This window comes from Notothenia rossii (assembly GCF_949606895.1).
Source record: "Notothenia rossii genome assembly, chromosome: 5".
NCBI classification, from domain to species: domain Eukaryota; kingdom Metazoa; phylum Chordata; class Actinopteri; order Perciformes; family Nototheniidae; genus Notothenia; species Notothenia rossii.
This window is the reverse complement of record NC_136903.1, coordinates 82,544,331-82,568,228: the sequence shown is the minus strand read 5'-3', so window position 1 is coordinate 82,568,228 and position 23,898 is coordinate 82,544,331. Positions and strand designations below refer to the sequence as shown.

At 40.3% G+C, this 23,898-nt stretch overlaps 1 protein-coding gene across 1 annotated transcript in view; it reads left to right on the top strand.

Annotated features, from left to right (window-relative positions):
* The first annotated feature begins 11,308 nt into the window (after positions 1-11,308).
* magi1b (membrane associated guanylate kinase, WW and PDZ domain containing 1b) overlaps positions 11,309-23,898 on the top strand; it is a 129,580-nt gene continuing 116,990 nt past the window's right edge. The window contains 1 exon segment of the mRNA XM_079680586.1: positions 11,309-12,205. Within this exon segment, the coding sequence (XP_079536712.1) occupies positions 11,908-12,205 (298 nt within the window). The 5' untranslated portion in view covers positions 11,309-11,907.

Genomic DNA, 23,898 nt, shown 5'->3' with positions numbered 1-23,898 from the left:
TATCTCCCTTAAGGAGGGGCTGCCCTAGCATGTTGTTGTTGTTACCAGTTTGTGACCAGGCAACTCTCGGTAAGAGATAGTTATTGTTGTGGGACACCTGGAACACATCCTTCTCCGGGTGTAGATGATCCATAACCATAAGCGACAACAAATGTGATTCATTGTCCTCAGCTGTTTAGTCTATCTATTTAAGAATGTCTATTATTACACTCTGAACTAGTTAAAAAGGGGGCGTGTGGTGCAGTGGGTTGTGAGTTCAGTGGTTAGTTAGTGGTTAGTTAATAGTTCTAACCCCACTGCAGTCAGTATGTCGTTGTGTCCCTGGCTAGACACTTCACCCCAAATTGCTCCTGTGGGGATTGTCGCTTTGGATAAAAGCGTCTAACAAGTGACATGTAATGTAATTAAAACCTGGAGCTACAGGAGGGTTCTTCAGAATTGATTTGGGATCTCAACCGTGTGGTCAAACCGTGGCCCGTGACATGTCTTGTGAATTCTCCGGCCAAAACTCTGAATAAACCGTCAGTGTTTGCAATGAAAGCTCCAGCTCTCCTCGCGTCTCTCTGCGTACTGTTTCCAATTGCTTCAGAAGTTTCCCCCACATCTATGTTCATATGAATTAATTTCTTATTTTATAGTCATTCATCTTTGATTTTATCCTTATTTTTATTAATCTGTGTGAATCTGTGCTGTCCTGTCTTTCAATCTTACCCTGTTGCTGTTAAACTACTAAATTTCCCCACAGGGATTAATAAAAGTCCATCTTATCTTATCTTATATGTGTTACATTTTGCAAGAAAGCTGATACCAATGTATATCACACACAATGTGCAGTAGAAGTAATCTCTGTTACCTCTTAAATAAAAAAGGCAGTTTACAGCACATTTGAAGGTGTCAATCAATCAATTCCCACCAAATCCAAAACAGAGCATTGGTGGAAAATCATTGAGTCTCACGCCTGATGTGGTGAGGAATTCACCAAGGCCACTTTTACCCTCCCTCCACTTTGTGTGCATTGGACTTCCGTTATCCCAACAATCTGGCTTGTTCAAGCAAACAAAGGAGCACCTGGACACAATGGTCGCCTTGTTTGAAACTGTGACAGCATGACAGGTATTTCAAGGCTGCCACTGGGAACGGGCCGCTGGAGAGCTGCTTTGAAATCACTGACTTTATTCAACAGTCTGTCATGTGAGAACTGTAAACAAATTACAATCTTCTATCAAACAAGCTTCATGATTTTCAGTGGTCTGTTCAACTGCTGCTGCATCAGGAACAAGATGAAGAGCATTGTTTCTCCGACCTTTGACCTCTTGTTTCAAATATTTTCCGGGCTGTTGACCACACCCAAGGTGGTGATGCGTGTGGGGGGAAGTGTGTCTCCGCTGAACCTGCAACCACGCCTAACACACACTGAATACACTTTATCACTGCAGGAGGTAGAGAACGTCAACCACAGCGCATGAGTAAAGATTTTTAGCTGGTGTTAACTTACATCTGGTACTAATTCACTTCCTTTGCTAGAAATATTTCGTAATGCAGTTTTAAACAAGTATAAAACAAAAATATAATCTAATACTGAGAGGGCAGTCCCACCCCCCCCCCCCCCCCCTCCCCCTTTTAATCTAGATAAAACCTGTGAAGAGACGAGTCGTTCTCGGACATTCAGAGAGTCAATGGATAAAGCAGAAAGTTTGAGAAATGATGTGTCCTTTTAACCTTTGTGTTGTGTTCGAAAGCTGTTACCGTTCATGGTGGTCGCGGATCAATTTTTACCCATGATTTATTTAAGTCCAAAACACAACAAAAAAATTACTATCATCCAATATTGTTTTAACTACATCATAACTAATTTATTATGCATTCATAACCGTACAATCCTGTTGTAATGTTATTGTATGGCCCAAAAACACATTACACCACATATTGCACACGTGCATGTGTGTGTTCAGGTTCAAGTGTTAGTGTACATTATTCTTTGAGAAAGGTCGAGTTCCCCTGGGGGGAGGGGGGCAGAGGGAGGGGAGACCAGGTGCATGTTGCGAAAAATTATTGTTACAGTTGATGAAGGGGGTGGGGTGGGGTGGGGGGGGGGGGGTGTCTAAAGTCAAAGATGAATCTCGATTGGGCCAAATTTGACCTCGAGTCACCCAAAACCATTCTGCTGGGTCTCCCCAGACGCGAACACCAAATTATACACTTTTTTTTTTAGAGACCTTCAGACTTGGCTAAAATTGCCAAAATCAGTTTTGTACTGTTTGTATAGCTGTTGTGGAGGATATCATGAAGCCTAGTTCCGATACAAAAAACTTGAAACGGGTCACGGGAGACCCGAACACAACATAAGAGTTTTAAATACAGAATATAATATGGTTAATGTTTTTGCCCACTTATCCTTAAAACATGTAAGAAAGTTGAACATGTCAGGCAGAGAACATCATCAGCGTGTACAGCTGGGCTCTAACCCTAAAATGTCCACTTGACTATAGCTTCTGTTTTATTCAAGCAGTGCGTCTGTGGAGCTGGGAGTCGGAAGCAGAGCACTGAGAGAGAAACAGTTTGCTCAGACATTGTGTTGTGTTGCTTTGAATTATTCAGTCTTGCTTTACCGTGGCACACGTGACCTAACCCAGTCATACCCAGCTAATCACGATGTATCATCATCACCATCTCTGCCTCCCTTTGCTCTTTTCTTTCATCCCTTTTACTGCATTCCTGCATCTTCTTGACTAAGATGTTGAAATGCAAAGGTTCAGAGATGAAAGCTGTGAAGCACTTCTTGAGGTGATAGGTGGTGTGTGTGAAAGAAAGAAATAAGGTGATTTAGACTTATGCAGCAATTTAAGGGGACACTGTGAAGTGAAGTGTTTTGAATTCGGTGTTTGGACATAATGATAATTATGTCTTGGCTCTTGTAGACAGGGACGGAAATGAGTTTTCAGTCAGATTGATATTTGTATTTTGCTTGAACCGTTTACAACTTATTTTTTTCCCTTGAATATAGCAGGAACAAATTAATCACTGACATATTTAATATTACAAACAGCCGACGCAACATTAGCATTTATTTGGAGTCTTGTTTCTGGACACATTGCAATTAAGTCCAATATCCAATCTATTTAAAAAAATATCTCAACAACTTCAATTTGGAAGAATACGGATAAAGGAAGGAAGCAATGAAGGAAGGAAATAAGCAACACAAGTTGTAAAATAAGGAATAAATACAAGGAAATAGGAAAAAGGTTTTGGAAATTATGAATATTGAAATGATAGCACATTAAGGTTCATTTGTATGTGACACAGTGTTAACTGTATAGAAATGAACTAAATGTGTATTACCAACTACAATCAATTACGTTTTGCTGATTTATCTGGAATATTAATGTTATTATCAAAGTTCAACATGCAAAAAAACAATCACTTTTAATTGTAAACTTTAAAGGTCACCTTTTATGCTAAATTACATTTTCCATGGCTTTTATACATACATGTGTCCCCTCTGTGAAAAGAGATTCAGTAAGTTTCAGGAAAATATATTCTTTCTCTTTTTGTCCTGATCCATTTCTATAAAAACCTGTCCGAAAATGAGCTGATCAGATTTGGCCACTTTGTGATGTAACAATGCTTTTTTGGCTTGTGTAACCATTAGCCAATAACAAACCAAGGTAACACCCCCCTCCCCCCCACACACCTTATCCCCGAAACAGGGCTGAAACAGAGGGGATTATGGGATGCTGCAATGATCTGTTTGGAATTTCGAGCCAAACACTTCAGAGACATGTTTTGTATATATCTGAGACCTATGGTATATTGATGAAAAACAGTATAATAGGGGACTTTAATGAACACTGAGGACTTATTATTATATTCCACAAACTAATCAAAGGACAATATATGAAGCAGGATTCATGGACCTTTGAAAAGACAACTGCTGGGTTACAATACACAATTATGTAACCGTATGCTATTGACTTGTGTCTGCCGTGTTGCTTTTAATGTTGCTGCTGCAAGAAATCAAGGGACTGCATTCATTTCTTTTTTAATAAAGGATGGTCCGTTGTGCCTTATGCTAAAGGATATAAAAAAGGAAGCAATTGAAGCACATTTCCTTGTCAGTTAGATCAGATTATCATGGCTGCCACTTTTGAACATTGCTACTGCAGTTGAGGAGTGCTATGTCGGAAAAAGACTCAGGTGATTGCTTGCGACACATTTGTTATTATTGTTTACATCATAGCTGCTCTAAATAATTACATTTAAAGCATTAATTTTAGGCTTTGACAGTGCTCTGAAGAGTGGCATTTTGATCCTTCAAAAAGATCTAGATTCTTAAAAGCCACACATTTTAAAAGATAATTACTGATGCTATTGTGTATGCAAAGTACGTAATTCCATGTTATTGTGTTCAAATACAACTGCATGCAACATTAATGCTCATCAAAATGTAATGTCCATAATGACATTGTAGTTTAAGCGGAGGCTGAAATCAAACTGCATGTGACTTGTTAAGGATTAAGTCTAAGTAGATACAAGAAAAACAGGCAACATGCAAAACTTCCCACTTGTTATTTAAACACGACTTCTACCAGTCTTCATCGAAATGCAATCAATCCCTTCCCCAAGGCTGTGGAAATGCAGATACAAAATGATACTTAACTGTGCTCGGCTGCCAGTCCAAAAAAGGAGATGATCCTCTCTGGGTTTCCCGCTGACGGGAGGAGCTTTGGAGGGCAGTTCGGAGCGCTCCTGACACCCTGACCCATATGTCTCGCGCCTGAAGGCATCATCAAATCCGACGGTAGTGTTGTGAGATGTGTTGAGGGCTGCAGGCTAACATAAGAGAGGTTTTTCCTATTCAGAGTGTGGAGGAAGAGCCTCATTTGTTGATGTTTCTAAGTGTGTAGAGATGAGTGAGTATGCACAGTATGTGTTATAGCAACAGAGAAACCACACTTCTCAAGGTTAGGACACATATTCCGAAGGGATCCTGAATGATAATAAATGCCCATGTCCCCCAGTGGATTAAAAGATGACATATCCCCTTATATCTGTAGGAATCTATAAAGATATATATAAACTAAACTAAGAGATCAGGATGGCGCATGCTGCCCTGTGCTACATCATAGTTATGGGGGAGCCAAACATTCGCAGAATACAGACCCAGCTGATGCTTTATTGCCTGGGAACACAGCCAGCTTTAAGAATGTGCTGACGTGAATTTAGGCAGTTAAATATGCTGAATAATGTGGATAATTCACTCAATGTCCCATTCCTGTCTTGGCCCTTAGTCAAAGTGCTCCATCCTCTGCTGCTCACTCAGCCCATTTTCTCCAAACTCCAACAAATATGGGAGCTTATTCAGTGGCCCTACTGGATTGAAAATAGCAGTTTTTAGACTTTCCCAGCCGTTTTGGGGCCTCCATGAAGGTAACTGCTCATGTGTAAGCCCCCCGAGAACTACCTACCTTTAAGGGTCTGCGATCCCACTGCCCATATGGACAATGACAAGTAACCATCGAAATATATTTCCGCCGTTGCATATGGGCTAAGTAAAGCATGGATTCACTGTTGTTGGTTTGACCATGTATTCTTTTTTTGTTGTTGTTACGACGATTGTATGTTTTACTACAGGCTATAATGCAGGGCACAGGGCATATGCTCATATGGTTAGTGTTGATACAAAACAATACTGTAATACAAAAATACTGGTGCTTCATTGGCTCGGGTTTTCTTCGTGTGGTGGTAGTATCTATTCTGAAATATGAGCTCAGTGTTAAAAAACTGTACCTTTTTTCGTATTCTTGCGAAGGAAAAAATCAAACATCGCCTCATGATGCTCCACGTACCTCTCTAGTTTTGGATGTACAGGGCTGCCTCTAGTGCCACTCGTATTTTTAATGGGAATATGGGAGAAAGATTGTTCTGTTATGAAGAGCTAAACAATATTTGCAGGAAGTCACTTTTTGTATCCCGAGTAAAATCCAAACTCCATGATGACTTACTTCGTAGAAACGTAACTGATTTGCATAACATACTTAACTTACTTCAATAAAGTTAGAAATGTTTTTAAAAAAGTGAACTAAACCACCTTAAGTGGTTTAGTGTACACACGTTTACAAAGTTGTACCCAAGTCATGCTAAGGAGTCCTGACCAAGAGACGATATGTGAGGATTTGGAGTAAGAACATGTTGGCTCACTCCTGATGCAGTTTTAAAAACTATGGCAAGGATTTTTGTTCAGAGCTTACAGTAAAGTAGAGTCCTAACTCCATACCTCAATAGTCCCTGTAATGAAACGCCCTCTGTCATCGCCTGTGCTGCTACAGCTCTCCGCAGCCCACTCATATAATCTGATGGCCTTTTTGTGCCGAGCCATTCATCCCTAATCTGCCGGGGCCACACTGAGCTCGGCAGCACTGCTTTAGTTAAAAGAAGGATTTTTGCTCTTCCCCCCCCCCCCCCCTCACTCTCTCTCTCTCTCCCTCTCACGCTTTGTGGATATTATAATGAGTGAGGCATTATCAGGGCACAGAGGTAAAGTAGATTAACGTGACATCTAAAGCAAAAAATGACCCTGCTCATTGACAGAGCTTGTGTTAAGTGAAGAGCAGAGCTTAGTCATGGGTCACCGAACATGACTCGTGATGAAACATCTTTTGTTTTACAGTGCGAGGGGCCACTTTCGGAGTCATGCTATGATGCACTGATAGGCTTCTGAAAAGTTTACATGGCTTTAATGACTTGTGAATAATGCACACGCTGCCTTTCAGATGTGCAAAATGAGGCGTTAATACAATCTCACGCGTCATGTGTGGCCTGCAGGTTTTAGGATTACACACGCACATATACAATACACCAACTGTTAGGTTGTGACCCATTAAAGCACATGGTGTGTCTCTTGTTGTAGAGGATGGTGATACCACACTTTGATCTCATTCATAAAAGCATGAGCTCAAATAGACATGCCCTTAGGTTTTGCGGCTACATTGAACCATTAGAGTTGCTAAAACTAAAAAAAGAAATTGTTTGGTTAAACATTTATTGAAATTCCCTGCATGTCATTTGATAGAAAAAACGCTGATGGCCAAAACATTAACATTTGAAATGTGAAATGTAAGAGGTAAAGCTGTGGAAGTTTCCAAACGGAATGAACCTTTGAGATTTGGCTTGTAGTAAAAAGGAGAGAGGTTCCTGCCAGGATGGATGTGTTTAAAGGTCAGGTTTCACACAACATCACATTATGCAGTCCTCTGTGTTTCTACATTCATGACAGGCACGGTTAATTCTGATCACCTTTTCCTCTGTTTCTTCCTTCTTTATTCTTCATTACTTTTATCTATCTGTCAATGTTTCTCTCACCATCTTACTTTTTCCAAAAAGCTCCATCCTATGCTCCTCACACCTGATGCAGATTTTGAAACATATCTAAATAAGAAATGCTTTGCTTATTATTAGTCCCAAATTATTTACAATTGATACAGGATACTGTTTGTTGATTAGCAATCTGAAATTGCTTTTCCTAGAGCCAGGCCACTAAAGCTAAAATGCTTTGTCAATACAAAAGTAGATTACTGTTAATGAAATTCTTCTTATTCACAACGCTAAGCCACTTTGTTTAGATTTAAAATGCAAGGTCGGTCCTTTGCCAGCTCATTACACATTGTTACTTATATATAGGATCGCAAATAGTATTTCTGGCGTAGTCAATATTGGTAATTTATAAGATAGGCCAAACCTCCATGTGACTTTGATTTATGACTTTTTTCATTTTCATTAATGACTTTGAAAAACACATTACTTCCGTTGAAGTTTCATCACAAAGAATCCAGTCCATCAAAAATATTATGTAACTGTACGTCAGTTTCTTGTTGTGTTAAATATAATGAATAATGCTTGATAACTACATTTAAATATTTATATAATTAAAAGTTAATAAAAAGTTCACCCCCTGTGTTATGTCTGATTTTTACTTCCTGTCTCTGTGTTTTCCCTCCTGTTTGATTACCTGATTCTGTTCACCTGGTGTGTTTTGACTTCCCTCCCCAGCTGTGTCTTGTCCTTGTGATTAGTTCTTCATGTATTTAAATTCTGGTTTTCTGTTCATTATTGTCAGCTGTTCATTGTCCCATTGAGGCGGTTGTTGTATTTTATGTGTGTTAGAGAGATTTGTTGCTTTTATTTTTCCTTGCCTGTTTACGTGCAATGAAAGATATGTTGTTTGAATCTTGTATTTGGTTCGACACTGCTCTGCCTCCAGTCCTGACATAACAAAAGCTAATTTATTGTGTGTTTTCTTGTTGTAATGTAGACCCAAAGTTACTGGTGGCTATTAGGTTCACAACTTCACTACTTGTCAGTGATTCCACCAGGTGTATATAGAAATGGTGGCTGATTATAGTTTATGTGAATTACTCGTTCATGTCCAGGTCCTTCTCATTCCTCATTACATATGCTGTCATAACAAAACAGCTCAATGACAGCAAGTAATAATGTAAAAGAACCGCTTTCATTAGAGCTCATCTCATTTTTTGTACATATCGACTCAAGATCAACACGGACATGCACTACATGTGCTGCGCGGATGAGGTTATCATGTAGGTCTTGTATTGCTGTATAGTATTACTCAGTGACATCATAAACTACAATGTATGGTTGTAAAAAGACAGCATGTGATCGATACACAACATGCACATGAGATTGTGTGTATCATACTCTTTTGGGATGCATGCAGGGATTTGCGTTTTTTTAATATGTGCAAGAGAGTGAAAGACAGACAGAACATGACAGGGACAATCATAGTGGCAGGAAACACTGGCAAAAAAAGAAATGTTGAAACACACAGACTGAATGGTGGGTGGAGAGGGAATATGAAATGTTGGGCCCGTGGCAATGTGTCTGCTCTGTCGATCTGATTTGGGTGACATTGTGTGACAGGAAGCTGGCAGAGGAGCTTCGATACTGGAGGTCACGTTGGAAGTTACTGGCACATACTCATGCACAAACAAACATTCACATCTCAGTGAGAAGTCAGAAACTTCTTCTAGTTTTCACTTCTTATAAACCCTCAAACAACTAACTGGAGTTCAGACTAGCATAATGTTGGTTTTAACCCTTAAAATAAGCATGTGCACTAAAGCAAACTACTTACGTTGGATTATGAATTTCCTAAAATGTTCGCTGACGATGAGAGCCAAATCCTAACCACTAAACCACCAAGGACTTGTTTGTACACAATCAAACACATCATTCTGATTATGTTAAATGTTTTTTAATTAAGGTGAGGTTGATATTGGAAATACTTTTTAATGGTTTGATATGGAGTCATTAACTTTGAGTCGTTTGCGAAAAGTTCTTACACATACTTTTGATATACAGTATGTGTTTTGTATCATGACTACTATTACTTAGAATTGGAGGCCAATAGTTTAAGTACTTCTGTAAACGTTTATTGTTAATCAAGAGTTTTCCCATCGAAGGGGGCTGCAATGAAGTGAACATAATAGTAAACATGCATTTCATGTGTGAGCAGTGTAGGTTTCTATGTTAAAAGTGCACTTACTATTTCCCTTCTCATCCAGGCCAATGGTTTTTCCTCCCATGAGATTAAGAGTATTCAGTTATTTTTAGTGAGGGAAAAGCTCATCTGCTGTTCCCTAGGTGAGAGGCCTGCTCATCTGATCCCATCAAGCAGTGTATACAGTACATCCCCTGCTGTCTTAGCCCACTGTCTGTATCTTATTGTCATGCTTTCCTTTTTTCTTGGATTATAAACATGTTTTACAAATGTGTAAATTGGTTTCTTCCTGTCCTCCATTTCTGACTAATAATCACTTTCATCCATCAGTTGATGAGTAGAGAAAAGAAGAGAAGTGGTTTCGCCCCCGCATCAAAACATGGTGAACCACCAGTCTAGCCTGAAATGCAGGAATCTTGTCAGACAGGTTGACAGGTGTAACCCTCGGCTGACTATGTCATTATTAATTAGCATTTCAATCAGAACCCATATTTCAAGTCTTAGTCATTCATTTTCCTTAAATATCAGCTAAAATAAAGAACATTCCTTAATAAAAATAAAAACACAGAGACACACAATACATTGGAAAGTCTGACAAAAACATCACATTACCTTTTACATTTAAAGTTGAACTCAATGAACTAAACACATAAAAACATCAGCATTCAATGTAGGGAAGCCAGGAGCTATTTTATGAAAAAGGACGGCCAAGTTAGCCCTTTCTACCATCAGCAGCACGCATGCGCTAATTGTAATTTAGCTGCCTTCATGAACACTTTGTAGAATCCGATTTTCAATACTCAAACATGAAAGTCAAAATATGTGTGTTTTAAAAATGAATGAGGCAGGTCATTCGTATTCAATTAACACTGTAAGTGTTCAACACATCTGAACATCTTTCACATCAAGCTATTTGGCATTGGGCTTCTAAAGTACATTATTAAAAAAATATATATTATAAGAAAATCAAGTAGCCTATACTACTTATTGAAAATGTCAACCCACATTGTGGAAGAAGTACTCAGATATTTTACCTAAGTAAAAGTAAAAATAATACAATGTAAAAATGCTGTGTTACAAGTTAAATTCCTTCATTCATAATCTTACTTAAAGGTGGGGTAGGTAAGTTTAAGAAACCGGCTCGAGATACACTTTTTGTTATATTCCATGGAATGCTCTTAACATCCCGATAGCAATGAATATCTTAAGACAAAAAATGCTTTGACAAAAAATCCATTAAAAAATGTCATCTGTGGAAGCCGTAGTACTGTAAGAAGCACGACCAATCATTTTAGCTGGCCCGGCTAAAATAACCGGATGGCCTACCTGCCTGTCAACCTTCCATCTGTGCACAAACTTATCTTGTGCCCTCATTGGTCATGTGCGCGTTCGGTGTGTGTTGGAGGAGGGGCTCTGTAAGGAAGTAGCAGATTTCTTCCGGCTGTGTATTTTCAAATTCTAGCACACTCGAGCTGGTTTCTCCAAAAATGACCTACCCCACTTAAAAAAAAAAGTATTGGCATCAAAATATATATTTAATCTATCAAAAGTAAAAGTACTTATTGTGCGTAATGTCCCATTTCAGAATAATATATATCACATTACTGGATCATTATTTCTTTTGTTACACTAATGTGTTTATTGTCATGGATACCTATATCTATAGCGCATTTTTTATTTCGTAGTTTATTTATATTTTACATTTGTTAATTATCTGAATCTGTGAAATAACTAGCAACTCATTTTCTCAAATGAATGTAGAGTGAAAAGTACAGTATTGGCTTGCGAAATGTAGTGCAGCCACAGTGAATGTTCCGACAGCACTTGAATGCATCACGAACAGCAACACATTCCCAGCGCCACAGCAGAGCCCAGCCTGTAATGAGATTCAGAGAACTGCACGAGAGCACCGTACCTGGATAAACGAGCCGAGGACAGTGTCAACCTCCCGATAAAGTCCCGGTCGGATACGGACAGAAAAGAGTCCAGTCGCTGGTAACCGGAGAAAATAAAGAAACAACATTAAAAGTGAGTTTATAAGAACAACCAAAGAGGATTTACCAAGTGGACACGAGACGCGAGTGGCACCGTGGCAGATGTAAGATGACATCGATAAATGTTGATTGAACAGCTGGGATGTTAATGTAATGATGAAAACAGTATCACACTAAGGAGTGACTTCAAAGCAAGACAGGAATGGCTTGATTTCTCACCCGGGAGAGCGGTGGGACATTACTGTCTTCATGTTTCTGTGGAAGAGAAGGAAAGTTTGCTGCGCTTCACTCGGATACAAGTCTACTTTCTGAGAGGAATTACTACAACTGCTGTGACTATTTCTTATACCAGTGGAAGAGCCCGCCAGTTTTTTGGTGTCGGCTCATAAACTGATTAAAATGTCTAAGCCTGTGCTAAAGAAAAATCACTGGACCTCCAGAGTGAACGAGTGCTCCGTCTCCAAAGATGCCCGCGGTGACTTAAATGTGCCACTGCGCGGCGGCGCGGAGAACGGGGAGTTTGCCTACATTGGGCAAGTTAACGAGGATGTCGTGCTTTACAAAATGGGAAAATTAAGTGAAGGAGAACTGCTGCTGGAGGTGGAAAACCTATCGATTTCGGGATTACCCTTGTACGACATACAGACAGTGATAAAGAACTGCAAAGGGGCCGTCAGGTTGAAAACTGTCAGACAAGGTAAGGACGCGCCAAACTCCATTCAAACTTTTAACCTTTAATGTTACAAAGCTTTCTGAAAACTGACAGGGGCTGAATTTGTTTGTGCTATGAATTGAATTGAAACAGGAGCAAGCACTCATTAGTTCGGCGTTCATTAAATGTACAATTAACCTGAAACGTTTGTCAAAAGGAACGTACGAGTTTGCTTTGCTTCTAGAAAGTAGTCCTGTGTGTTAATCCGAAATTGGAAATATTTTAAAATAAATCATACCAGGCGAGATATTGGTTTATCCACCTGAGAAAACATAAGAAGTCGTGACGTTGTACCCCAGTCGATGAACATGGCCTTGTTAAATTGACAGATATTTAACTTTTTTCACATTTGAAAGAAATAGCACCTGTCTGGACCAGGTGGTTGGGACAAGCACATTGTTTATCCAGGTTCATTTTTTTTTAACACACCTTTGGAATGGCTCACATATTGAATACCAGTGATGTGTCAGTGAACAGCATTACAAGATGCAAGATATTTCATTGTCATATAACAGGCAGAACTGCATAATGAGATTCTTATGTTCAACTCTCCACACCTAAATATTAAGAAACTATACAAACAAACAAAAACTAGCATATAAGAACACATAACACATTTGAGATGATTAGACATCCTATTTTACAGGGAAACAATGTATTCAACACCTGAAACACTCCCATCATTTAAGGAGAGGTGAGCTAACCTTAAGGATACACTATAAAAAAAGAAAGCATTGCTGATTAAATCAAACAGAGATATGTACTCAACAGGCAGGTTTTCTTTTGGCCATGTCAAGGCTACAGTATCAGTTGAGTCCGCAAACAGGCTAGACTGGCCACACTTCTGGCACCCAACAGGAATGCATCATCAGTCACCGAACAGAAAGGCCCACATCAGGCAGTGCAGCTGGTCTGGCGGCTCCATGGTCAGCTTGACTCAGCAGGGCTGTGCAGTCTGACACTGAGCTGCTCCGACAGGCTCCCAGCGTGCCAAAGCAGTCAGCTCAAGGGATGCCCCGAGCCAGCCTGGGCCACACCAACTTCCTGTAGAGGCAGACAAAAGAGCAGTAACTGTTCAAGGACAATTTCACATATTTAGAACCTGTGAACGCTGGCAGCAATATTGTTTGGGTGTGCTCAGAAGTGACAGCGTGCTTTTTAAAAGGCACTGTGTGTGGAATTCAACATACCTTTTGAATTTTTGGGCAGTATTACTAGACTACAAATGTGGGCTGCTTTTGTTTCTTTTGTGCTAACATATTGCATTTGTCATCACTTTGACACAAATCACGAAGAAAACATGGACACTATTTCCAGTGAATAAAAATAAGGAAACAAAATACACAACATGCATGTAAAGTGAAGGAGAAAACCTCTAACTGAGCATACTCTTCAGGATGGGGAGCATTGGAGCTAATGGAAAACCCAGCTCTATTTACTTTTTGCTCTCTTATCTTGGATTTGTTTACCATTCAAATCACCTGATGTATTGTTCGTTTGAAAGGAAAAGGCTTCAAACTTTGTCATTCAACCAGTTCAAAGTACTTTTTTAAACTTAGCACCACAGTAACTATGAGCACAAATAGGGCACGGTGAAGATTAAAAAAAAAGGCCGTGCACACAGGTGTTTTCACTTATTATCTAATTACGCCTCTACTTAAGTCAAAGATGCGCCTAGATTTCCTGGTCACCATGTGATGTCACCAAAAGGCCATTTACACACATTTTGACTTGTCATAGAAGGACAGGCGCAGGTGTTACCAATAACATTAACGATGGCTCTGTTGCATTCAAGTGTCCCAGTGAGGCGTGACAGTGAGCCAGCAGGACCCTCGTCATTCAGATTGCTCACAGCTGTGCTTTTTCCTACCAGGGCCTTTTTTCCATTTGTGAAATGAGCCTTTATAAATGTGCCTTTTTATACTAATAATCAAAGTGTCTGCATTGTTTAAGTGAAGCACAACTAACAGGACAGGCAAAGGGATGGCAATCAATCTCAGTCTGTTATCCCTCAAAGTATGGAAAGGAGGTCTACTCAGGTAAAAGTCAAAACATATGTGCAGGTAAATTATAGGAAAGTGCTGTTTTTTTATTTGAATTGATTCAGTAGATAATCGACAACAAAACGTATTGTTGGCTACTTTTTTATTTCAAGGAGATGTGTTTATTTCTTCTCTCAGGCTTGAGTCAAGTATTGTTTCTGGCGATTCTCAATTGGGACGGGTGCTACGGGTAGCTCACCTTCTCACATTCAGTTTGTTCAGAGGTTTGTTGTTTACTATTCAAACTCTTCCCGCAGAAAAAAACCGCAGTAAACAAATGAAGAAGTTAGGTGAGGTTAAGTTGGCCTATTTGTCTGTCGTTGTGTTAGATTTAAAAAAAAAAAAGGCTTTCTTATTGTGAAGCACATCAATGTAGTATCTAGTAATTTTATCAATGGCTCATGTAAATACTTTAAAGGGATAACCAGTTCAAACAAAAGTCAGGGCTGATTTCACCGACTCCCCCCTATCCTTTCCGCACTTTGTAATTACTTTAGACAATGAGAGGAAACTCACTTCTCACTTTAAACCAATCAAAAGTCTCCCAACTCCCCCTTTTTTCCAGATCCATCTGGGGATGTCTGGTGTCACCGCCTTACAATGTCACATGATCAGAATCCATTTCAAGTTTTTAATAATTCACGCTGTCTGGGAATTTCCCTCTCTAATCAGCCTTAATTGGGAAAATATGCTTTGCAACAAGGGCCATCTGTAAAGTCTAAGTGACCTAATTTTACCCAGAGCTTGTGCCATTTTCTCACTTTAATCAAGTGGGATGTGCTGAGAGCTACTGTTGTAGTGTCTCGGCTCTCTGATATGCACTGAGCAGTTACTGCTTCTGAATGCCAAGTGTATAAAGAGACTTGTTTAAAAGTGTTAGCTCAGGGCCTTCAGAAGTCTATTCAGACCTGTGAGCACACACACACATGGGTAATTCCAGTCTGAGCTGATAAAAGGCTCTAACCAGTTTTGCCACAGAGATGTATTGTTTGCTCTGGGTATCAGTGAACAAATACCTGGCACACACACACACATTCACTGCAGAACACACACTGGGAGCCCAAGCCACAAGAAGTCAACATAAAGTATTGATTGAGCAGAAGCTGTGGGAAAAAAATAACTTAATTATGTAATATTGCTTTCAAACGTGCACTCTCTGTCCACTATGCAATTCAATAATGCTATAATGACAAAGTAAGTGTGCTGTGTTTGCAAACAAAAATTCACATACTGATGAGATTTGTCGATCTCATAAACACTGGAGCTTCTTTATGGATAATCTTCCTAAAAAGATGAACTTATGCTCCACTTAGATCAATGTGGAAAACAACACTATCACCACAGAGAGGTTTCAGATTGAGAGCAGATTAGTGTCATGCTCGGTCTGGTGCTTAGTACGCATGTTGTGTTGACAATCGGGGAAGTTTCTATAATCCTGTTGTTGCCCTGTATTTTGCATGCGGACAGGAAGATGGTAACCTCTAAGTTTGAGATTAGGCCTAATTGCTAAGTCTTTTATTAACCACTTTGGGGCTATTTTAAAACAACTTTATTTATAACACATAGAACATGAGTACAGTGACTAACTCAATGCTGTCACACAAAGAGTCCTGTCTGAAAGTCAATAACACCTCCTAAGAAGAACGTTGTTGTATTCATCCATAGTTCAGCACAACAGTGACAGGCTGTTTTTGATGGCCAAATGGCCGTTGTTTTAAATGTTGCTCTCGTAAGGAATTATGGGATACCGCCATCTACTTTCCTTCGTAAAGGGCAGTCCAGAGTACACTGTATTAAAGGAGATAAGAAATGAAGCATTCAATCACCTTTTTTGTAATTGCTGTGGGTTGAGGGTGTGTGTTGGTCATATCCGGTGATTGTAACCAACACATGTCTTTACAGGGACTTTAACCAATCTGTGTGTTGGAATATGTGGCTTTCCTGGACATGAGAAATAGCACAGTGGCTCAGAGTTCATGGGTTTCCCCAGGCAGGAGGCATGCTGCATGTGACCACGTTCACACACACACACACACACACACACACACACACACACACACACACACACACACACACACACACACACACACACACACACACACACACACACACACACACACACACACACACACACACACACACACACACACACACACACACACACACACACACACACACACACACACACACACACACACACACACACACACACACACACAATTTGAATCCTCTTCACTTAAAAACCAACTGCCGCTTTCCCAGACCAATCGGGAATTGAGAAACAGCTTTGTAAGAGAGTATTTATTCCCATGCTGCATTGTATTATGGAGCTGGCGTGATGTACGAGATCTCCCCAGCTATACATTTCCCTAAGCAGAAAATATTCCCTCTTCCATAGTGCGAGTCGCTAACCAGGGCTGTTCAAATGTACAACACCGTGTTACTGCCTTAACTCCAGGCTCGTGTGTGTATGTGCGAGCGTTTCTGGCAGGCGTTGCATATGGAAGTGTTTATTTCCTTTCTCTCAGCAGGAAGTTGGACACCGCTCCTTGCCCCAACCCACCTTTGTATTCTCTGACAGCGGTGGAATTTGCACTTCCTCCCTCATAGCAGACTTTAGGAAAGATCTCGTGTGTGTGTGTGTGTGTGTGTGTGTGTGTGTGTGTGTGTGTGTGTGTGTGTGTGTGTGTGTGTGTGTGTGTGTGTGTGTGTGTGTGTGTGTGTGTGTGTGTGTGTGTGTGGTCATATTTGTACAGAATAAGCATCTACTTTGAGCTGAATTTGTGTTTATGTGTGTCCGTGCTCGGCTTAAGCTCTCCATTTAATACAGCGGAGGAACACTCGGTTAGCAAGTATATAGACCGTGAAATGCTGTCTCACTAATGCAGCACTTTTTGTATTCCCACTAAAGAGGGACATATGCACATGTGCGCATGCCTTTTCTCTTGTTTGCTGAATAATAGCCTTTCTTTCCTAATTGGCTCAAGTGTAGGTTTGTTGTATTGAGTGTGAATGAGAATTGGTCACACTTGGCACTTGTGGTTACACACTCTGTCAGAGGAAGAGAATAGCCAACTAATTTATGATAGTTGGCTTAGTAGGGCGGGGGTAGGCGGCAAGGCCTGTTCCTTTCCTTTCCTTTGAAGACTGCTCTTATCCACTGTCCTTTTAATTGTATACAAGCACATTAAAGGAGTGTGTATTTCTTAGGAATGCGTCTGGATTTAGAGAAACATTAGGACCAAAGAGAAACCATCTGTTAGATCTTTGGTTAAGCACATGACATTGTCAATTTTCAGAATGACCTTTAATGTGGCCTACACTGGAAATCAAAGACTCTGCATAGATGTATAAGGCAGCTGTAACCCTTACCATGAAATGCTGAGCTCCTTATGAGTGTCAGAACACACAGGGAGATGAAAGCTCCGAGCTTAATATCAGGCTGCTTTTGCATCAGTACCCACTGTGAAAGGTAACTGTTAACCTAGCCAACGTGTAGGATTAGTTGACAAATCTACTCGAAAGGCCGTCACTTACTCTCACACTGTCAATCCCACTGCTTAGTTTACATAAACCGCGATGGATGATGATGTCAATGAGATTAGCCTGAAATCTTCGTAAAGGTGAACTTCTTCAGATTTATTTTATAAAGCCTTAAGATCCTTAAAATATGCAGTTTATTCGACCAACCATTACTTTCTATAGTGATTGATAGATTGTTGGTTTATACATTTTTTGGGAGGTTTCTCAAAGTCTAAATTAATGTATTTTAGATGTCTAGTTTTAAAAGTCGGACATCAAAGATATTCAGTGTGCATGTATGCATGCCAGTTTGCGTGCCAGACAGGCCGACATGGCCAAGGCTTTCTGTCAGCTCGGCTGCTGTTAAACTCAAATGAGATGTGGTCATGCCTTCAGCGGGAATAGAGGCAGAGTGATGGGATGCGTGGGCATAATCAATATGGCTGACCCAATAAAAATGCTCCTAGTCTCTTGAAAAGTTTCTTCTATCTTTTTTATTTTTTATTTACCAGGGACAACTTCTGCTTAAACAGAACTACACTAAGTTAAGTGTCATCAACCCATGAGACACAAGATGATCAAAAAGACACTTATAATGATTGTATTTGCTGTGATCAGCCTGTTATCTTCATCTTTCAATCTATACTTTCTCTCACGGTCCTTGAGATATAAAGACCTTTCTTCAATCTGCTTTCTTCTTGTCTTTACCCTTTTTTAATTAAGGTCCTTGGGGTCTGTTTACACAAATCCCATTAAAGTAAAGTCATTGGGAAGCTTACTCGCACACAATTATGTGCCGACAAAACACGAGAGTATCTACAGGTTTAGAGAACAGTCTAGCCCTGATTAAGAGGATTTAGCCATGGGTCTGTCTGTTTGTCCGCGGCAGTGAGTGCACACACGCATGCACATGCACACACACAAGCACACACACAGGCACACACACAGGCACAAATTCTGGGGTCTTCCCAGAGCGGTAATTATTCGGCACACAACAATGCCTCGCTGAACCACACTGCCTTATTCCTCCTCCTCATCTTTCCTCGCTCTATTCATCTGGCCTGCTCTTTATCTTCCCCCTCTCAAGCCCTCATCTATTCTCTCCACACTCTTTGTCAGCTGAGTAGAGGAATTGTTATTAAGGGGCAGCCCATGACTGCCTAAGCCCTAATGAAAGGAATCGTTCCAACAGGTCACTTCACAGCAGTTATGGATGACGGTGTGTGGCAAAGCATTGAAGACGGCTTCATGTGGGTGGTGGTCACTGTGAAGGGAGAGCGTGTTGGATTATGAGTAAAATAATTGGCTGAGAAAGATTTCAAGTAAGGAAGACATATTGGTAACATGTATTAACGTTTGTGGTTAGGAAATGACCAATGACGTGATCCCACTTTGAACCATCAGTATGATAGTATTAGATGTATTCTAGTAGTTGATGGAAAGGTAGTCAGCATGGAATTATTGCTCTTGCTCATTTTTGGAAATACACTAAGTCCCTCTCTCACAGATTGGCCTTGATATCAGGTCTGTAAGAAAAGATCATTATATTGCTGAAGCTACAAGCCATAGCTTAGCATAAACACTTAAAACAGGGTGAAACAACTGGACTGACTTTGTCAAACAGTAAAAACTCATTTATTACATACTAGCAAAAGCAACGCTCGTTAATTAACATTCTATATTTTGTTCTGTTGACCCTCCCCCCATAAAAAAAGTTACTGCTCCTGGACAGAAAAGAGTCTGGCACAATAGTCGTTGACATTTTGGAAAATGCACTTGAAAACAACAATACTCTACATTATGGGACTTTGTGCTGGACTGTTTCTTGGCAGGGGGCAGTTACTAGCTGTCCCGATGGTTGCCTTGTTTGCATATGGAACAAGATCAGTGACGTGCGGTGAGGTTCATGGCTGGTGAGGCACTGACTCTTTCAGAGTCAGATTTACAAATATTATATTTTGACCTTAATCAAAATATTCGGTTATTTTCAAAAGCTTTTTTAGTCTGATGCTTCAATTCATTTTAAACAGACCGTTCAACAAAAGGATACCCAAAATCTAAATATTGGATTGTTCTTTCTTAGTAAGATCCCATGTTCATTACAATTGTGGTCTTACCTTGACTTGAAGATTAAGTCCATGCTCTCCTTCTGGACAACAATCTCTATGAGTTTTGTGTAAAAGTCCTCCTTATCTTCCTGTAGTTTCAAAAGTCTAGTTTGTTGTTTGTGTCTATCCGTCTCTTCGTAGAATAACAGCAGCAACAAGAACCTGTGGGCTCACGTGCGCCCCCTTCAGTGCGTCAGAGGTTATGGCTACCTCTCCTGCTGCTTTTTTCATTGCCGTTATATGATGAGACCAGCGAGCTTAAATATCATATACGTTAAATAAGTTATTTAGAGACTATGGATGGCGAGGATAAATGTAATAAAGGGATCTACAAACATTACATTGCTGACCTACAGTGAGATGGTAACAGGCATGCGCTTAGGGCCCGCTTTCCAGACAGTTTCTGTGGGGGTGACACATTCTGAGGTGAGGCAGAGCTCATCTGTGCCTCACCTCACCCCACAGTAACTGGCTTGAGCGCGGGCACAAAATAAGTGCCCGCGCTAAATTAGTGCCTGTGCTCCAGCAAGTTACTGTGGGCTTACGAGAGGCAGAGCTCGTCCCTGCCTCACTTCTCATCGCTGCCTGTAGTTGTAGCGGAGGCTGATTTTGACTTTAAAAAGCGATTGGAATCATACATAAATCACACTTAAATCATAGATCAGTGGAGACATTTTGTTATCATTACTATTTAGTTTTTCTTTAGTTGTATTTCCGTTACATTGGAGTATGACAGGGGAGGCTTTTGAGAAAAGCAAGACTTGTCTCCTTCCTTTTATTTTTGTTTGTAGGTAGAAGCTGAATGCACTGTTAAAGAGGTGCCCTACAGTTTTCCCATCTGGAAACATCATCTGTATGATGGTGACCAGCACTGAAGCATCCTTGATTGAAAAAGCATGTGTAGGGTGCGGTGAGCGGCGAGCCTTCAGGACACTGAATGGCTGTGGTAATCTCTTATGATGACAGCAGAGATATGGTTGTGTCATCAGCTTGCAGGTGGCCCCAGTGGTGGTCCCAGTGCTAAGCAGCTAAGGGCCAAGTGACACTTTGTCTCACCGCTGTGGCAGCTATCTGATATCCCCGTGTCGGTGCGCGTGGCTTGATGACTGCATCAGCTGTGCTTGTGTGTCCACTGAAGCTTAGCACTCACTGCATGACTCCATCACCACAGAATCCTCACCACTCACATTGGTGTATTCCAGTTTCATGCCTCTTCAACTTATGGCGCATTTCCACTGCAGCAGGTAGCCCCGTTTAAGCATCTTTAATCGTCCTCAAGCGGCCAGGCCAGCTTTTGGTGGCCTTTCCATATAGCGTAGCACCGGCTAGCAGGTACTTTTTCCCTCTTTTTCCGGCCCCACCAAATTGTGGTTCTATCAGGCCAGGACCAGGGCTGAACTAGTGACGTCAACACTCTCGACTGCTGATTGGTCAGAGAGAATCGCCACAAGATCGCGCGCGAGATCATCCCTAGTGTCGCATATATATCTAGAAGCAAGCTTGCAGCATTTTTATACACAGCATTTTTGTAAACGGAGGAGCTACAAAAATGGCAACGTCAAAGAAAAGCACACCGTGGTCGACCGAGGAGGTGACGACGTTCCTGCATCTCATTGGCCAAAAAAAAGCCGATGTCCCCGCCTACACTGCGTTGCTACCCCAGGTCCTAAACTGTAATTGAAATGCACCACGGCTTCGGACGGCCAGCGAGGCAGCCCGAGGCCTGAGCGAGGACGCTTAGGGACGCTTAAACGGGGATACCCCGCTGCAGTGGAAATGTGCCATTAGTGGCACACACACTTTACAATACACGCTGTAGACCACACACAAAATATGATTAACTTTACTCTTACATCACAAAGAAATGCAGTTAGTTTTAAACTGATTGTGCTGAAATGTAACTTGAACATGAAGAGTGTGTGTCATCTGTGATAGAAGGGAACATAAAAAGTAAGCTAGTGGCTACAGTGTAAGGTGGACAGTTTTGTGCATCACCTAATGCTCATGCTGCATATTTAGCATCATTGTCAAGAGAAGCATTTTCCTTTTCATGCTGTATGGTTGCAATTTTATTATGTAATTTTTTGGCTGTCGGCAATTTTTATATTGATTTTAGGGTAAAGTCAAAGCAGAGTGGAATTATGTCTATAAACGGACCATCCTTTGGGCAAAGTTTAAATGATGGTTGGAAGAGCTTTTTAGGAGCAAAAGACTTATTGGCAGAACTGTTACCTTAGCTATAACTGTTTCAAGACCGATAAAACAGCTTGATTTGATTAAATGCTAAGACATTCTTTAAATGCTTTGACCAACGTATCTTGGTTCGGGCACACAATATCATGTTCTTTAAATCAGAAATTAGACAAATAACTTGGCAATGTTATCTGTAACTGCCTTTTTAAAAGCACTGCTGTTGTTTCAATGTGTGTTTATGCGTCCGATAGTAAAGGTCAGTATTCACATGAGCACTTAAAGGTCGGGTATGAAAACTACAATGAGGAAACTTTGTCCTCATTTTGCCCTGGCAGAATCCAGTCCAAACGCACTCATCATCGACTGTACACGCTTCATTAAGCTGCTGCAGTGAGGGAAATGTGACGGCTCGCTGATAGAACTTAATTAGACAAGCCGAGACTAATTGGCAAAGACAGGGAAAGGATTGAGACTTAATTAAGAGGTCACATGGTGTCCACCTTCTCTCTCCACTGTTGGCATCGGTCACAGATGCCTCTTCAAGTGACGTATGTTCATGTGACAGCTACTCCACCCTTTATCCATTACGTCAATGTCAATAGCTGATCCACTCTGCTCTTTATTTTTGTTTTAATATAAGTTTGCAAAGTGGTTAGTCAGTCTGGCATATCTAAAACAATAATGCCCTGCTTTTGTTTTATCAAAGTCTCTAAATGTTCATGATGATTGACCTCAGAAGTATAATCTAGTATTACCGCAGCACTTTACTTTATATGTAAATTTCACCACCTTTTTACATGATTATGATAATCCTCCTCACTTTTATGAAGAAGATATTGTTCATCTTCACCTTGACTCTTTTTGACACATCCCCCTTCTTAATGAACTTCACATCTAGTTAAATCCACTGTGCTGTGAAGTCAATATGGGGCAATATTCTGAGAAACTTACAAGAAAGTAGGGCTGGGCAATATGAAGGATTTAAATCTCCCAATATTAAAAAAAAAAAAAAATAGCTCAATTGATATTGTGATGATAATGTCGGGGTTGATTATCGCTGCTCTTAAAATATTTACAGAAGGGGATTCTCAATAAATCATCATCAGTAATGTGGATATAATGACTGAATGCAGACAATGGAGCCGCTTCAACTGTTACTTTACTGCACGTGAAAAGACACTTAATCAATTCCTATGCTGTCCAACATCTAAGTCCATTACTTGTCTAATGTCACAATATCCATATTATATTGACATTCTGCCAAGCCCCACAAGAAAGAAGTCCTTATAATTAATACTACTGTTCATGACATACAGGCATTATGCAAAACCAGATTTAACCATTTCACAATCTGCTGAAAGCAAAGAGGCTTAATGGGGCTCAATGACTAAATTCCAATTTGTCGTGGTTTCACTATATTACAATTACAGTTTGAATTACAACAATAAGACATAATAATAAAAGCAACAGATCAGAAAAGATAAAAAAAAAAACAATACCTAAAATAACGTCTGAGATTCATCAATTACCGTATTATTTGAATTACATTGTTAAAGAAATCTACTATTAAACTGGACCTGCTATGTTTGTTATTGGTCACCAAACTACAACTTCAATCTACTGAAATGACATATCCACTTCAGCTTTAAATCTGTGCATGTTCATGGCAGAGCTTGCAGACCACGTATCACGGCTGGAAGTGGCCAGTGTGACGAGACTAATCGGATGCCCATATGGAAATATTGCCATACAGCAGGATTATGACTTGACACAAGGCTTTGTCATCATGCCTGTATTTTCAGTTGATCTAATG